Below are 18,744 nucleotides of genomic sequence, written 5' to 3' on the forward strand. Positions count from 1 at the left end.
CTTCAGGGAGACTCACTGGGCTGCAGAGAGCACTTTGCACCACAGATAGCAGAAGCAGAGCCAGAGGGAGTGAGGAGAGGAGAGGAGTCAGTCGCTCCAGGGGAAGGGAGAGAGTGAGACAGGCTGAGGGAAGGAGAACAGAAAGTGTGTGTGAAACGGAGTAAAGGAGGGGGGGCTAAAAAAAAAAAACAAAAAAATCCCTACCCTTAAAGCACATTTTAAAAACTCTGGCAACTCAAGAAAGAAACAGGCTACGTATCTGAACATAGAGACAATGAAAAGCTACAGAAAATTTTGCTGTCTCTGCCACAGTCTCATAGGTGCTAGGAAATGAAAGTGGAACTGCCTGTCTTTAACCGACTCTGAGAGGGTAACTGGATTAGGGACCCGTACGCCAGTATTTTTTTTTTTTTTTTTTTGGTTTTCTTTTTTTTTTTTTTTTTAACATCTTAAATCCTGAAAAGAAAAAAAAAAAAAAAAATGCAAGCAGCTCCGAATTGAATGAATTGATGGGCACACTCCAACTGCTGGGCTGGAGAGACTGGACTTGGTCTGGCCATTTCTGCTTCTTTGAAAGAGGAGTGATCTTGGGCTTCCTTTTAATTTAGTTTTTCTCCTTCTCTCCCCCCAGCCCTCCCTCCACCTTCCCCTTGACCTCCCCCACCCCTCTATTGCCACCCCCTTTTAAGTAAGAGGGTGAAGGGGAGCCACGGCACACACGGGAACTGACTTGGAAGGCAAGGAAGATGGGCATCCTCAGCGTAGACTTGCTGATCACATTGCAGATTCTGCCAGTTTTCTTCTCCAACTGCCTCTTCCTGGCGCTCTATGACTCGGTCATTCTCCTCAAGCACGTGGTGCTGCTCTTGAGCCGCTCCAAGTCCACTCGCGGGGAGTGGAGGCGCATGCTGACCTCAGAGGGGATGCGCTGCATCTGGAAGAGCTTCCTCCTGGATGCCTACAAACAGGTGAGCGGGCCAAGGGGCTGCTTGGGGCAGCAGGGGCAGGGGCTGCTAGGGTGTGGGGCTGGTGACCACCGGGAATTTGGGGGTGAGATTGTGGAGCCTGCGGGGGAGCAGAGGGCTTATGCTCAAGTGAGCTCCTGCCTTGACTTCCTACACCTGTCACAGGAGTCAGATTTGACAGGTAGGAAGCCACGCTGACTGTGTGAGCTAGTAAGGAGTCTTGGCATAAGGGTCATGTAATGGCTTGCTGTGATTTCAGAGTCAGAGTAGAGAGGGTGTTGTCAGGAGAACTTTGGGAAAAGTAAGAAGATGCTGGAGAGGGCAAACTGCTTCTTGTCACATGCTCTTGTTATAAACTGGGGTTCCGATGTTTTCTTTGATGCAATGCTAGGTGAGCTGTGTTGGGGAAGACAGTTCAATGAGTGAAAAATAAGTGGTGCTGGGGGTAGGGGAGAGGCTGGTGAGAACATGCTACCAAAACTCAGGGAGAGGACAGGGCTGCACAAAATGGTCACAGCAGGTGTGCTTTGGCATACTATCTGCTTCATTTCTGGGAGAGGTAAGAGTTAACGTAAGCGAGCCCGTGTTCAGCATCATCCTCTGTATTGATTCCAACCTGAACCCTTTTGAAAGGGTTATCAGACCCTGTGTCCTGAGTTACTAGGTAACAGTTTGCAAAAGGAAGATCTTAGCATGGGCTGTCAGAAGTCCAAACCTTGTAAGAGAAACCAAGTTTGCTTTGTTTCTCAGAAGTGAAATAAGTTGTCTTAGAAAGAGCAGATGGGTCTAGGGTTCATTCAGTTTCAAAGCTGTTCTAATGCATGCCTTGATCGCTGGAGCAGTAACCTCACTTACCTGAGGAAGTCAGGTCCCGGGGGCTGCTCTCTCAAAGCCAGAGTTGGGATCTTTGTTTCTAAGTGAAGAATGCTGGCATTTTAGCCTTTAATTTTTTTTTTTTTTTTTTTTTTTTTAATGTTCAGAGGATCCTCAACTCATCTTAGGAACAAAGTGGAACATTTTCTCATGAGTCAATCTGCCCCTTCCCCCCTGTGCCCATATAACTCCTGAATGTCCCTGAGCAAGAATAATAGACTCACTTGGCAAAAGTTGCTATCAAAGCAGACAGTCTTGGTTTTCCCTCATAGTATTGGGGGATCTTGTCCAAGTGACCAGGGAAGGGGAGTTTGTGAGGAGTATGCAAGCCAGTGAAGTAGTGCACCTTAAGCAGGCAGCATCCCAGAACCAGAATAAAAGAGGGGGAAGGGAATGAGATCTCTAAGCACTAGAAAACTAAATCTATGCCCCTGGAAAGGAAAAGAAGTAACTTCTAGACACAAAGAATCCAGAGTAGGGTTGTTTCACTGAAAATCAAACAAGTGTTCAGGAAGAAAACATCCACTGTGCATTAGGAAAGTTTTACTATAATACACGCCTTTGTTATTGAGAGAAACCTGCAGAAGGTTTGCATTTTTTTCTAAAAATGGGAGAATAGTTAGAACTCTTGTCAATAAGGGAAAAAAATTATCTTATAATAATAGGAAATGATGCTCAAAGTTCTAACAGGAAAGCACAAGTATATTGTGTATATGGGGCCACTGGGAGATATGGTAAGAAGCTGTTGAAGGGATCATTTCATTTCCACAAGTGTATACATTGAATGTGAGATGTTTATGTTTTTTGTATTTGTAGATCTTAGGAGATAACATGGCAATGTCAGTGGTTTAATCTCAGCATATTAGACTTACTTTTTTTTTGAAAGAGAATTGACTTTTGCCTAGAAAAGAAAAGTCACTGCCTGGAAGAATTTTACTAATATGAGTGTTATACTTGTGTAAACATCTCTCACATAAAATGCAGGGACTGTGAGGTTGCCCACAAATATTAAGTGAGGTTGTTTTTCCTATTAAGCAACTTACTGAAATTAAGAGGGAAAAACAAACAAATACCTCTGTAATAGACTTTATTTTTTCATTAATGTATAGTGTTCCATTGTGTTGCAATATTTTGTTGTTCCTATTCCAGGAAATTGAGAAGGATGAGTGATTTGTTTTTCTTTTTTGCGTATGGTTTGTGCATTCCTCCCCTGTATTGTTTCTGCCTACTGATTTGATTAGTGACCAAGTTCATGACTGATGTTATTAAGTTTGCTTTTAATGATTTATATAATCACTAACACCATGAGAAGAAACAACCCAAGAACCCACATGTCCAGAGACAAGACTGGACTGGGTGTGTAATGAATGGAAACATGGCAAACACAACTTGCACTGAACTTAGGTCTCCTTCTGCCACCCGGTAAGGTAAGGGTGGTGGTGCTGGTGGTGGCATTTGAGGTTCACTCAGAATCTCTTCCCTGAATACTGTTGTCTCCTGTGCTACCGTCTCTGGGTGTAGCCATTTTCTAGGGACATACTGGAGGAGGTACTGTTTGAGATAGCATCACAGTATTTCACAATCCCGACTTGCACTATTTCGAAGTTGCCACCCCAGAAGCAGAGTTTTCCAGGATGAGTATGTGCATATGAGATACGATGAAACATGTCATTTCTAATTCTCCTCATTGTTGAATGTTAGATACTTGGGAATATTTTAAGAGAAAGTGAAGTGAAAGTATTATCCTTGGGCTTGGCTGCTACACGAGGCAGCAAAGAAGTTAAAACAGAACAAAATAAAACAAATAAACAACAACCCTCCCCCTTTTTTTTAATGAACAAGTTAAATGGGATTTGAAATTAACTTTGTAGGGAACCTTGCAAAGATAATTTGGGTTTGGTTAGAGGATGTTCCAGGCACTGCTTTTATGAAAAAGCAAGTCTACAAAAACTTATGAGAGATTGAGATGAATAACAGATATTTGTCATTTAAGTTTCCTTTGTCAGAGTCATTGCTTTTAACACTGCATCCGTCTGCTGATGCTCAAAGACTAAAAGTGCAATCAGTGAGCAAACTGCCCTGTCTGGGAGCCTATCCTCTACCTAAATGAAGGATAAAAGTAAACACACAGTATAGAGGCCGAGAAGCAGTTTAGCTTCTCACGATTAATATGGCAGTGGTACAGAAAACATATTCATTTGAACATATAATTTTGGTTTTGAAAAGGTCTCTTTAACATTCTCCTGCTCCTCTTCATTCACCTCAAGCCTTTTGACACTAGTTTCTACCATGGAAAATGGCTCTTTTAAGACAGAAATATTCTCCAAAGAACACAAAGAAGGCCACAGCTAGAGCTTGTTCATCACTTGGATAAAGCAGTGGCAACTGATAAAGCTCAGATCTATGTTTCAAGGTAGGAATCCAAAAGAGAATGGCCAGAAGGGAACCAAATTCAGAGGAAAGAGTAGGTAGTTTATTCTCCAACTCTGATTTATTTGGCCAATTTGAATGTAAATGCTTAAACCGCTCCTTAATAATTGTTTGGCTATGTTTGTGAGGACATTGATGCAGCCTGGTCATTATGTCAAAGAATTGGAAATTTCCTGATAGTGAATGAAGCCATTCCTGGGCTTTGGATAGCAAGAAGGATGTGAAAAAACTATTCTGCTACCCCCCGAACCCCTTCTATTTGTATCATTTGCTTTGCTTTCTATCATGAGATTAGGTGATACTTTGTCTAATGGAAAAGAAAAAAGAAAAAAAGGTTAGTAGTATATGCTCTGTTTTCAGCTTCTACTTGAAGAATGGTCCTTTCTTTATTCCTTTCACCCAGCATTTCACAGCAGCATCACCCTCCCCCCGTGCACTGTGAGTGAAAGAAACCCCGTCATCCAAGGGGATCGGATTTATAAACATACCATGTAGTTACACTCTTGCTCATATTTATAAACATGGCTCTCGCAACATTTAAGCTTGGCCCAGAGATGTTCCCTGTCGTAAAAATGCAAACCCTTAATGTACCTCCCGTGTCAGTGGTGTTGTGTTGACGTTGATTATAAAGACATAAGAAAGGACCATTGTAATGGTGTAGATGAGAGAGATAAAAGTCAGTGATGACGATATTGCATTTTACGTACCTACGTCCTTTCTGATTGTTGCAAAATAAAGGGACCCTTTGGGAACATCAGAACTTCAAGACCAATTAGTGGAAATGATGCTTCTTGTGTCTGGGCATTAAATACTGGGCAGGGTTCTCTTTAGAGCGGCTAATGCTGGCAGAGAAAGAGGTACCGACCTAATTACTCTTCCGCAAGAGTAAAAAATGCCTTTTGAATGCCTCTTTGGCAAATATGCCTCATTAAGGACAAAAACCAAACACAAACCCTCTAAGAAGGAGAAATTAAGATGATAGGTAACTTGTGGCCAGGACACTTTCTGTGCCACTGTGGGAAATTAAAACAAAGTTTGGGAATATTAGGGGGTAACTTGTTTTTGTTTAGCTTCTTTCCTGCAGCCTAAATGTTATTATTATGGAACCAGCTTTATTTTCTTCATCATTTTGGCTCTTTATCAAGGAATGCTTTGCTCCTGGGCAAAGCAAAGAATCTTTTGCCATTGAAGACAGTGGTGATTCTCCCATTCCATCTCAGCAGGGTGCATAGCCAAGCAAACCAAGAAATTCTCCATTTGAAACTTTGGTCATAATAGGAATTTAATTTTCATGGTGACCAAATGGGAAAATGAGAAATGAACAATAATGTCCTTATAAAATATTTTCTTTGAAATTAAATGCAAACTTTAATATTTTAAATTTCTAATTTTTCTTTATTATTGTTAAATTATCCTCCACCAGTAGGTTTTTAGGTAATATGGACAAATTTTATGATTAATATATGATACATATAAAAGCAGACTACTGGTCTACACTCATTTGGACTTACAAATCATGGGTGTGTGTTTTCTCCTACTAGTATTAATAACCTTGATCTTACGTATACATTCCTCTTCACTGGTCATTCTCATGAGCAGGGTATCTGCTTATGTATGCTAATCTGCAGTAGGGTCCTAATGATGCTCTACAAAATAAAGAGGATTAATTTTCATTTTATAAAGTAACCAGCTGAGATAATTCAGAACAGATCAACAGCATTAGGTGTTTATGATGGTGGTACTCTTCAATAGGTTTACATTTCTAAATTATCTATCTCAGTGAGCTCATTCATCACCCAACTATGGTTATAATGAGTACAGGTGAAGGTTATATTAAATGTAAAATTTTTCACTGACCCCTACATAGGAATAGAACAACTATCATTCATTTAATAATTCAATAATTAAGTCAGTCTTGATAAAATGCCAAATCTTCACACACACAAAACATTATGTATTCGATAACTTTTAAATATATATATATTTATTTCAGAGAGAAAAGAAGAGGGAGAGATATAGAAACATCAATGATGGAGAGAATCATTGATTAGCTGCCTCCTGCACATCCCCTACTGGGGATCATATGCCCTTGACCGGAATTGAACTTGGTACCATTCACTCTATCCACTGCGCCAAACTGGCTAGAGGTGATAACTTTCTTAATTTTTAATTTTAGAGTGAAGGGGTTATACTTGCTTTACATTTTTGAAGGTAAACTAGTATGCCTGTATTTTGGAAAGAATTATAATATGTGGCTGATTTGTCACTAAAAAGAGAGAAAGTGTTTTAACTTTCCAAGATAATTAATTGCAGGTAATAAGAGAGTCACCTGCAGCTGAAACATCAGATTAGATTATTTAGTTGAATAGTCAGGAATAATGTAAGGATCAACAGTGCTGCTAGGGTGAGAGCTACGGGTATCACAGGCCCACCTAACAAGATCACACACTTGCTGGTTAGTCTTAAAAATGACTCCAAAAGGCAGATGGATGTTTTCACCAACCAAAAACCTACAAGTCTACAGTCCAGACATGATTTTTTTTTTCTGTATATAGATTGCTAAATTAACATAAAGTGCAAGAGCTAATGATTCAGACTGATTGAATGCATTCAGATCTTGGTAGTATAAGTATATTGAGGAATACCGTCCAACAAAAAGATTAAAAGCAGCCATGTTAGAATTGTTACTGCTATTTTCAGTGGAACAGATCTAGTAAGGCAATGATCATGCTACCTACCACTAAATTACCAAAAGAACACATAGATTATAGGTTTGTAATGTCTTTGAAATGCATATCTTTACATTTATTAAAATATGTAACTAAAATATATGTTACATATTTTAATATCTCAGAGACAAGTGTGGCTTATATAAGAAAGACAAGTGGGTTTCACTCACATATGGAATCTAATGAACAAGAATCTAACAAACAACATAGAGACAGACTCATAGATAAAAAACATTGACAGCTGTCAGCAGGGAGGGAGGTTTGTGGCCTGGTGAAAAAGGTGAAGGGAATAAGTAAACAAACAAACAAAAAACCACATAGACTCAGACAATAATATGGTGGTTACTAATAGGAAAGGGAAGTTGAGAGGAGGTAGAAGAGGGTAAAAGAAAAATAAATAAATGAAATAATCCATCTAAGGAGATTATTTTTCTATATCTAGTGTCACTTGTAGATTAACCAAGAAGATTAATGTAGATAAAATAACATTTCCCTAATAGTGATTGAAAAACAAATGTACCTGTTAAAATCACAACTTGCTTTCCCAAGAAAGCAGAGTATTATTTTAAGATTTATTTTAGAAAAGTACCAGTAAAAAAAATTCCTGCTAAGATTTTTTCAGAAGGGAGAGACAGGATGTCTTTAATTCTTTCCCTACAATTAAAATGAGTTATGCATTAACATTAGATAGAAGCTTCTGAACAAAAGCCCTTGAGTGTTTTATGTCAGTCTGGATTGTTGAATCTTTAACAATTCACTTCTAAGCGACTTCAAGTAACAGCAGTTTTATATGTGGCTGTATTTATATGAGGAGAATAAGTCAATCCAGTTGGAACTGTTTTGTAATATTAAGGATAGTATATAAAAATCAATTGTACTTTCATAAGTTGTCCCTGATGTTATTGGCTTTGATTAAACCATTCTAAGGGAAGATCCAATTGTGTTCATTCAAACTGAAGTAATTGGCTGTTTTATGTTGCCTGTTTTTTATTATCAATTTACAGACCCAAAGGCCAGCAAACTTTTTTTCATTCTGTGTTCAACTATTTATACCACATGCAAAGAGGAAACCTGGAACAATTTTCTTCTAGATCTCTCCTGCCTGTGTATTTTATAATTCAGAGGAGCTTGTTAATAAAATAGATGATAGGAGAGTAAATGGTTTGTACCTTCCTTGATAAAAAGAGGGAAATAGACAAACACACACATGCACACACACAAATGAGAAATTACAAGAAGAATTCTAGAATGGTTTAATGTTTTTGTTTGTTTAATGAAAGTAATAAGATTTTAGTCATAAGAGCCCAAAGTAGGCAGTAGCTATAGGAAGGATGTCGTGCTGATGAGAGTTCAAATTATTTCTAAGGGAAAAAATAATTTAAATATAGAATTGCCTGGGAAAGGTAGCATTCTGTTACATATTTCGATGGCATCTCATAATGGCAGCCTACATCCACACAGTGAGTTATCATGTACAAAGAGCTATTTTCCTTGTTATCCTCTATAACCATATGAGGAAGAGAGGCATAATTATTACCATTTTACAGATGGGAATGTTGAAGTGCTGAAGAGACTAAGTGGGACTAGCCTCTTTTTATAAATGGTGGACCTCACATTTTATAGCTCTGGCCAAAAATAGAGCCCATTGGTATCATTGTTTATTGAACGAGAATAAATGGCTTACCATCATGCAATGAAGTAAAGGTCTTTTCTTCGTACTTTAGAACTTAGAAGGAGGAATTCAGAAAGAGGTACTATGTTCCATGACTCTGACAATTTGTCTTAGAGTAGACCATTTAGCTTTTTAAATGAAGTCAATTAATCATTTGTTATATAATGTGTGCTAAGTATTGACAGCAAAGTAAGAACAGTGAAGAATACCAGCCTCAACTTAATTATGAAGAGCATTAACTGCAGTGCCTTCCGTGATAAAAATAATTACCTTCAGTGATTACACAGAATGAAAAAGACTTTTATTCTCTGTAGGGCCATTCTTTACATTACCTGCCACGATGCCTCTTTACTCAAATCAATATATGTTCACTACATTTTATTAGAGCCACTTGTTTTCATATAGAGTAAATTGAAGTGACAATGTGTTTAATGTTGTATGCCCTTCCTCTTTCTTTCATTCAACCAGGTGAAATTGGGTGAAGATGCCCCCAATTCCAGTGTGGTGCACGTCTCCAATCCTGAAGGAGGCAATGACAATGAAAATGGTGCCCAGGAGAAGATAACTGATGGAGCGGAGTGCCACCTTCTTGACTTTGCCAGCCCTGAGCGCCCACTGGTGGTCAACTTCGGCTCAGCCACTTGACCTCCTTTCACTAACCAGCTGCCAGCCTTCAGCAAACTGATAGAGGAGTTCTCATCAGTGGCTGACTTCCTGTTGGTCTACATTGATGAGGCTCATCCTTCAGATGGTTGGGCGGTGCCTGGGGATTCTTCTTTATCTTTTGAGGTGAAGAAGCACAGGAACCAGGAAGACCGATGTGCAGCTGCCCACCGGCTTCTGGAGCGTTTCTCCTTGCCGCCCCAGTGCCGAGTTGTGGCTGACCGCATGGACAATAATGCCAATGTAGCCTACGGGGTAGCCTTTGAACGTGTGTGTATTGTGCAGAGACAGAAAATTGCTTATCTGGGAGGAAAGGGTCCCTTCTTCTACAACCTCCAAGAAGTCCGGCATTGGCTGGAGAAGAATTTCAGCAAGAGATGAAATCTAGATTAACTAGTTAAAGGTATGATTGTAATGGAGTTTTGTTTTTGTTTTTAAATATATATATGGAAAGGAAACTAAGAACTGAATCCACTAGCTCAGCTGTATCTCATTGCCTCCACTGAATCTCATTGCCTCACTGAAAGACAGGAATTTATATGTCAAAAGAACATAAACCTCTAATATCTCAATGCTTTTTTTTCGACATTCAAAAGAGCATTTGGCTAAATAGTAGCCCCATCACTTCTCTTTCTAAAAAAAACTTAATTTTTTTTTTTTTCTGACTGTAAAGATCCCAAGATGGAGAGGAAGAAGCCCTGTTTGCAACAGCTGATGCATCCTTTGGGACCTGAAGAAAAGACTCACCTGAAAAACTGCCATGTTAGGGAAGAATCTACTGTTCTTGTTAGTATAAGGGGTATTGCCTAGGCTTTATAGAACTCAATTAGAAAAATCATTAAATATTTATTTATAATGGTGCCTTGAACCAAGGCCAGGTGGTTAGGACCTTGGTGTTTAAATGTTAGTTTCTGATGTTCTAGTTTCTAGCCATGTAATGTTCTATACCAGTCTAAACATCCCAGAGATATCAAGAATGTTTCCTAACTGGAGGTTTAGAATGATGTTCTAAAACCTGAGAGTTACTTTCAAGGCAATTGAGGAAAATCAAGTTGACTAGCTAGGAAAAGGAGGCAGAAGGGTTAGGAAGCATCATAGAATTTCACCTTGAGACTAATTTTTTTATGCACAGAAACATGAAAACATACACAAGATCAGAAAAAGAAGTAGCTCAACTAAAAGTAACATAGAGAATATACACTATACAGGGAATCAATGTATTTAGCATAGTATACTCCTAGATTGAAGGAGAAAGGGGAATTGAAAGGGAAAAACACACTCTAATATTTGTATTTCTGAGGGTTTTTTTAAAAATAATTACATTTTGAAACATATTTGTGGTGCGTATACTTTCAGTGGGTGAATTACACCCCATAACACTGAGAGGTCAAACCAGTGGGTCCGATAGTGCTGATCTGTCCCTCTCCATTTCTACAATTGTGATGTGGCCCTACTCATTCTTCTTTTTTTTTTTTTTTAAATCTTTATTGTTGAAAGTATTGCATATGTCCCCCTTTTTCCCCATTGACCCTTCTAGCCAAGCCCCACCCCATACCCCACACCCAGCCCTATTCATTCTTGATCTTGATCTTTATAGAAATGTTTGATCAATGCTGAACTCTTTGGCTCAAAATATGTATACACATTCACTTTCAGATGCTGTGGGAGGTAAGTGTCCTACCTATTCAACTACAGCACTGTTTTTCTTTCAAAGTAGGTGAACTATCATGAATGACCAGTACAAACAAACATGGTTTCTTCAATTGCAAAATAGAGGAAGAGAAAATTAGTTTGAGATAGTCCCCATCAGTAATTTTGGAGACTTTGATATAAGGCAATCCTCAGTAGTATAGAATTTGGTAAAATGGAATTCCCATTGACATTTGATTTTGGAATTGGGTCTTCCTTAGTTTCTATTAGCTAAAGTCTAGTAACCTAAGGCCTTTATAATACGTTAATATAAAGTTATTTAAATATATACCTCTTTAAAATGAAGACATGATAGTTTTACCTGTAAGTAACATAAGTAATAGACCTACAAATTTTCTATCATAAATGTAAGGACACTATCGAACACAGTATATGTTTTTATTTATATGTTAAATCAAAGGTTCTTATGACCATTCCATTAATAATTGAATCATAAAATAACACTAATATAAAAAGATATCTAAAGTTGAAAATAACTTTCTGAACTAGTTTCCTAAAATGAAAAAAAAAAAATGCGGAAACTGTGTTTGCAAAACCAGAAGTCTATTTTTATTTTTAGATTGGAGTAATATAGTAATTATATCACTGGTCAGTTTATTGTTTTGATATTAAAAGGCCATTTTAACTGACTCTTTATACAACAACATTTAAGCTTCTCAGTATTTCAAATTCTACAAAGCACACACACAAAGAAACAAAGCAGATTTTGACAATGTGGCACTATGTAACAAATTTCTGAAAAATCACATTGAAAGTAGATTATTTCAGAGTTAAATTCTTAAACTCCATAACTCAAGGGTTATCAGTGGGCCCATTGATTTTTATCTTCAAAATGGTGTTGAAATTTCTGTGGTACATAAAAGATCAGTTGGTTACAGCACACCCACCCTGTTGTCCTTAAACTTCCCCCTTTGTTCCACATGTACAATAATGGAGCAGGATGTTAGAGAAGCTGGTGGGGGAATGAGATTCAGTGAAGGCAGTTAGTGCTAGTTGTCTGGGGAAAGGGTGATAAAAAAAAAAATCACCCAGTTGTGATACATTTTTAAAGAAAGAGAAGGTTGTGTACGTGCAATTCCTCTGGCTGAGGATCATCCAATGGAGAAATGAAGCAGTGGAAATAGACATACAAAGGCATAGGCTGAAAATCAGGGAAAAAGATATGTTCCATAGAACATAGAAGAGTCACTGGAAGAAAGACTTTTGGGGGCCAATGGAGAAAATTAATTGACAAAGCTCAGGAATCCTAGAATATATAGAATGGCTTGGTGTTATCAGAATTATGATAAGTCTTTATGTAACCTATTTATCTCAACATAAACTTTTATGATTTCCTGTGATGTATCTTTTATGAACTTAACGAGAACTTATAGTTTGAGGTAGAGGGGAATCGATGCTTAGCTGATATGCTCAGAGAAACTATTAGATTGTCAGTATCCACCCCACCAATCCTGTTGTGTATAAAGTATGTTCCTTTGAAAAACTGTAGTTCTTATTTTCAAAAGGCAAAACTTTTATATATTTAAAATTTTATATGTAAAATTTTGAGTTGTTCTTCTTAGCAACTAAGCATCTTTTCCTCCTGTGTTTACATCAAGCTCAGTTTAGCCTCTTAAACTGAATTAGCTTGTCTGTTATTGAAATAGTTTCTGAGCAATTTCAGATATTGTCATAGCTTCTGGATTCTCTCAGACAGGTAGTGTTTGAAAGACGTATGTCTTATTTTTTATTTTCTATTTGAAAATATTAGTGGAATCAACAATGATTTTCTTAATTGGGCATGAATAAAATGCCTGCACAGTAAAGTAGACATGTTTGATATAGACATTAAAATGTAACTGACCCCTTCGAAACAAATTAGAACCTCCGTTCTTGCTTTGTGTAGCTAAAGTGACTGTCATTTAACTTATCTGACTTTTTATACTTATGTTTTGTATCTCTGGTCCTATGTCTTCACCTTGTTTATAGAATGTATTCCTGATTTTTGGTAATATCAAGTTCTAAATGGCATATTGATTTAGTTAAATCCTGCCACTGACCAGGAAATGCCTATTCTATGACCAAGGAGAGAGAGAAAAAAAAAAAAAGACTGCTGCCTTTCATTTTGCCTGAGTGTATTTCACTAGTTGGGCTCTTGAATAAAAATTAGGAAATATGGTGAGGTCATGCGTGAGGACTGGCTACATAAAATACCATCGAGGCAGGTGAAAGACAATATCTAGGCCTTTGGGGGAAATTCCCAGATGGATGCAAGGAAGCCTCAGCATGTTCTATGGGCTATGTCCATAACAAGAGTAATGCACTGATGTCCAGGACTTCCCATTTTGTAAATCCTAAGAAGATCAAGCTGGCCATTTATTCCATCTGACCTCTGACTGATGGCTTGAAAAATAAGCTCAATTAGAATCACATGGCCATTGCAAAGAGAAAAATGTGAACATCAATGTTCTATTGAAGAGTTAATGAAAACATTTTACCAGCATTTAGAGCTTTTCAGAATGTTCCCAATGTCCAATGTTTGGTCTCTCAGCAGTTGAGAATAGCAATGAGCCTTTTAATTCTAGGAGTTTTAAAAACAAACAAACAAAAATGATATTGCCAAAAATGAGAGCTGAAGTATTTTTTTTGTTATATTTAAACCTCCTCCTTACTTCCTCCTTTATTTTTAAAATAGAAGCTAAACTCAGTCTTGATATGCATTTCTAGAATGCAGCACAAGTACCAACCTCTTTTTAGTGATCAGCACTCTCTTGATAGTATCCTGAGGTCCTCTAGGAAAGAAGAGGGCAGGGTCTGGGAGAGTCAGGAAGTTGTTAGGTGGGAAGACCTTGGTCTACATATTTGGAAAAATTCTAAAAGAAACTTCACACCTTTGGAGGAGGCCTGAGTGACTAGGATGAGTCAAAGGGCCATTTCCTAATGACTTATATTCTGGATAGCACCAGAAGCAAGGCCTCAGTCTTAAGAGACCCAGTTCTATTCCACAGTGAGTCTAAACTAATAGAAAGCAAACATGTACAGATATCCAAACAAGACTGTTCATGCAAGTCAGGGCTTGCTGCCTGTATTGGGCACCAGCACCAGAGCTCCAGGGAGTTTAATTAATATTTATTGAGGAGACTTTGAAGACCCAAGCAATGTTTAATGAAATCATAATATTGGCTCAAAGCTCCTCCTACACCCCCAAACACAAACAAGTAAACACATAAATGAAAGAAGCCCACAGAAAGGGTTGGGAAATAAATAAAATTCTCTCAAGACTTCTCCAGACCATGTCACTGGTGGGTGTGGTTTTCTTGTGTGTTAGAATTGGAGGATGTGAAAACATGAGTATCTAGTACTACACAACCAAAGCCATGAAAAGATATTGGGTAGGGAATGTTGGCCAGTTTTCTTTAGTTTTGCATCACATTATGACCAGACTCCATCACTGGCCCAAGTAATCAGGCCCCCAAAGAGGGAGATTGGGATGTGTGGAGGCTACCAGTGTGTGAATGATAACTACTGACCAAAGAGTCATCGACTCAGTTAGTGGTTGGATGTAGTCACATTCGTTTGCTTCTACCCATCTTTGTCTTCCCAGCAAGGAGAATATTCGGGGGCACGATGCTATGAGTACTGGGTAAATGTGGTGAGAATGCATGTGTGTATCTCTGCTTCTTGGTTGCAGAAACAGAAATGCTTTGGAGACTATCAGTAAAAAGAGTGTTATTATATTGGTGCTGAGTGGTATGTGTGCTTTTACAATTTGTCCTTGTATTTTAATAAACTTTGAATAAAAGAATAAAGTTACTATTTGGTTCTATTTGTTTATTTTTGAATTACTCTCTAGACCTTGCCCTTGGCTGGGACACATTCATGGTTGACAAGGGAAAGAGAATCCATCATTCTAATATTTATTCCTTGGTATTTGTGGGCAAAGTGGCCAGCAAGGCCAGGTTATTTTAATCTCATGTTGTGTGCCAGAGTCTTCAAGGAAATCAAGACAAGTTAAAAGAAAATCTTCAGATACTTTCCATATTCATGAACAAGTTGCACATAGAATTCATGGAACGGGGTCTTTAAAAGAGCCTGTGGAGCAAACTTCTACTTGGTTATATTTACACCCCAGGTTTTCTAAGTGCAATAAATAAACTTTTCAGGAAGGAGGTTAAAGCAATACACACACACACACACACACACACACACACACACACAGAATGTGTATGTATGTGTGTGTATAAGTATATGTATATATGTAATATACATATATACTTTGTTATACAATTGTCAGTACATTAATGTGGGGAAAAAATCAACATCTGAAAACATTTATATTAAGCATTTTCCACTGTGAGAAGGTATAAAGCATTTGAATAATGGTTTACAGAGGTAATGGCCTGTTAATGACAAGAATATATTTACAACCTGGTTAAATATGTGCATTTTGTTCCTGAAAACAGGTGACTTAACCAAAGTATTAGTATCTCTTGCGACTTTTGCTCATAATTTCCTACACATAAAAATTTTATTAATACTTGTAGGGTCTTATATAATATTCCTGAATTTTAGTAGAAACAAATAATTATTACTTTAACAACTACTGATTGAGTTTCTATTCTTTGCAGGGTGCTAGGTGCAATGGCATGACAAACACTAAAACTAAACCCAGAAAGGTATGACTTCCTCAAGGAATCTATAGTCAATTAGTCAAGACTGCAAGCAACAAACTCAAATTAGTCTACAACTTAACAAAACAAAACAAAGAACCTAAATTTATTGAATGATATAAACAACCCCTAGGAATGTTTGGGAGGAAACTTGCCTCGGGGACAACTGGACTCAGGGACTTAGAAACTCTCAGTGCTTGTTAAGTCTTTGGTCTTGTCTCTTTTTGGGGGAGTCAGACTTTTGGTTCAGAATGGTTTTTAACTTATGTTGGGTGACCTGGTTGTGACAACCTCCTCACTTGCATGCTAGCTGTAAGATGGCTCAGATAGGGTTTGAACCTACCTGCAAAGAAGTACTTGAACTAGACTAACTTGTGTTACATGTCCACTCTGTTGCCTTGAGAAGAAGGAGAAAAATGTTGGGAATATACAAAGGTATCAGAAGTTAACTTCGTGGCCATTATTATTTTTGTTTTATTGAGGTAACATCTGTTAATAACATTATATAAATTCTAGGTGTACAACATTATAATTAAATATCTGTGTACTGCATGCTCACCACCAAACATTGTTTCCTTTTGTTAGCATATATTTGAACTGTTTTGTCCATTCATCCCCCCAAACCCTTTCCTCTCTGCTAACCAGCATTCTGTTGTTTGTATCTATGTGGTTGGTTTTATTAGTTCATTTGCTACTTCTTTGTTTTATATTCTACATATAAGTGAAATCATGTTTTTTGTCCTTTTCCATCTGACTTATTTCACTTAGCACTATACCTTTGAGATCCTTCCACATAGTACAGTAGTTAGATATTTATAAAACTTCCAAACTGATCCTGTGATAAGTCTAGTACCCATACTTAGTTATTACAACATTGTTAATTGTATTCCCTAATTATTTGATCTTCTTTATTGCTGTGTAGTCTCTATCTCTCTCTCTCTCTCTCTCTCTCTCTCTCTCTCTCTCTCTCTCTCTCTCTCTCTCTCTCTCTCTCTCTCTCTCTCTCTCTCTCCCACAGTTTCTTTCATGTTGATGAACACTTCAGTTTTTTATATATCTTAGCTATTGTTAATAATGTTTCAATGAATATTTATATATGTAAACTAGAGGCCTGGTGCCTGTACCCTCTCCAATCTGGGACCACTTGAAGGATGTCCTACTACCAATTTACAGGGATCAGGCCTAAACTGGCAGTTGGACATCCCTCTAGCAATCTGCAACTGTTGGCTTCTAACTGCTCACCTACCTACCTGCCTGACTGATTTCCCCTAACCACTCTGTCTGCCGGCCTGCTCGCCCCAACTGCCCCCTGCTGCTGGCCTGCTTACCCCCAAATGCCCCCCTCCTGCCAGCCTGATCACCCCTAACTCCCCCTGTGCCAGTATGCTCACCCCAACTGCCTCCCCTGCCAGCCTGCCCACTCCCAACTGTCCCCCCTGCTAGCTTGCTCGCTCCCACTTCCCCTCCCCACTGGCCTGCTCTCCCCCAACTGCCTCCTGCTGGCCTTCTCACTCTAAACTGCCCCCTTTGCTGTCCTGATCACCCCCAACTGGCCCCCCTGCTGATCTACTTACCCCCAATGACCCCACCAACCACCAGCCTGATCACCCACAGCTGCCCTCCCCTCTTGGCCTCTAACTACCTCTACCTCAGCCCTGCCACCATGGTTTTGTCCAGAAGAACATCCAGAAGGTCTCCTGGAAGATCTCACAGTCCAATTAGCATAGTACCCTTTTATTAGTAAAGATAGATGCCCCCCATGGGTGGGGGCCAGCTGGTTTGCCCTGAAAGGTGTCCCAGATCAGGGTGGAGGTTTCCTTGGTGCATGAGATACCTGGGAGATGTCATGTGATGGTTTGTAGGCTGGCCACACCCCCATGGAGTGAGGGTCCCCACTGGGTGAGGGGCTGATGGCTGTTTGTAGGCTGGCCATGCCCCGAAGCGATCCAGGCTCCCAGCCCCTCCTTTTTTTCTTTTCTTTTTCTTTTTTCAGTGCCACCTTGAGTGGAGGCCTGGGCTGGCTGGAAGCAGGTATCTGGAATTTATATTCTTCTATAATTGAAACTTTGTAGCCTTGAGGAGAGGCCAGGGCTGGCCAGGACAAGCAGGAAGCTTGGCTTCTTCCATTGTCCAGGGTAACCCAAGCCTCCTGCTTGCTCCAACTCTGTGTGGTCACCATATTTGTTGGGTTAATTTGCATACTTACTCCTGATTGGCTGGTAGTGTAGTAGAGTGATGGTCAATTTGCATGTCTCTCTTTTATAAGTGTAGATTAGATTAGTGTTCTCATGTTTTTTAATAAATACCCAGAAGAGGAATTGCTAGATCAGTTAGTAGTTTTATATTTAATTTTTTAATGAAACTCCTTACTGTTTTTCATAGTAGCTGTACCAGTTTATAATTCTACAACAGTGTACAAGAGTTCCTCTTTATCCACATCCTGTCTAACACTTGTTATTTATTGTCTATTTTATCATAACCATCCTAACAGATGTGGGGTGATATGTCATTGTGGTTTTGACTTGCATTTTCCTAATAATTAGTGGTGTTTTACATATTCTCATATGCCTATTGGCCATCTGTATGCCTTCTTTGGAAAAATGCCTATTCATATCCTTTGAGTGATCAGTATTTTTAACTTCCCTAATAATAAAAGTTAAGTAAAGATATAAGAACACATCATTAAGTGATATGAAAGCAAATAAGAACAAGTTCAGAGAAAGAAGGGACTCTATAGAGTTGTCAGAAAAGACTTTGTAGAGTTAAGAAAAAAAGAAAAAAAAAACACACCAAAAAGTCACAAAGTTGAGTTAGGAGGAGAAGAACAATTTAAATAGGGAAGAAGATGGCTTATTTTCCACTTAATAAGTCAATATTAAGAGTCCATGAGTTGTGATTCAAGAAACCAAATTAGTAAAAATGGTGATACATTTAGGATGCATAAATACAGGCTAAATATGTTTAATGACAGAAATCCTTTAAATTAATTACCACTATTCCTTATGGAAGATTTTCTTTTAGCATAAGTATTTTCATATTCTGCATGGTTGTTA

General features: G+C 38.4%; 1 protein-coding gene and 1 pseudogene across 2 annotated transcripts; both read left to right on the forward strand.

Moving 5' to 3' along the window:
• DIO2 (iodothyronine deiodinase 2) lies at positions 1 to 14,834 on the forward strand. 2 transcript variants are annotated; one of them, XM_036429929.2, is made up of 3 exons: positions 2 to 968; positions 9,138 to 9,753; positions 9,792 to 14,834. In XM_036429929.2, the coding sequence occupies exons 1-2, from the start codon at positions 747 to 749 to the stop codon at positions 9,723 to 9,725; spliced, it is 810 nt and encodes a 269-aa protein (XP_036285822.1). In that variant the 5' UTR covers positions 2 to 746; the 3' UTR covers positions 9,726 to 9,753; positions 9,792 to 14,834. The 2 variants fall into 2 exon arrangements, with proteins under 2 accessions (XP_036285827.1, XP_036285822.1); XM_036429934.2 differs by lacking the exon at positions 9,792 to 14,834 and having other exon boundaries at positions 1 to 968; positions 9,138 to 9,713.
• The window catches only part of LOC118709218, an 18,834-nt pseudogene continuing 10,103 nt past the window's right edge, over positions 10,014 to 18,744 (forward strand).

Source organism: Pipistrellus kuhlii, unplaced genomic scaffold (genome assembly GCF_014108245.1).
Source record: "Pipistrellus kuhlii isolate mPipKuh1 unplaced genomic scaffold, mPipKuh1.p scaffold_m20_p_1, whole genome shotgun sequence".
In the NCBI taxonomy this organism is placed as follows: domain Eukaryota; kingdom Metazoa; phylum Chordata; class Mammalia; order Chiroptera; family Vespertilionidae; genus Pipistrellus; species Pipistrellus kuhlii.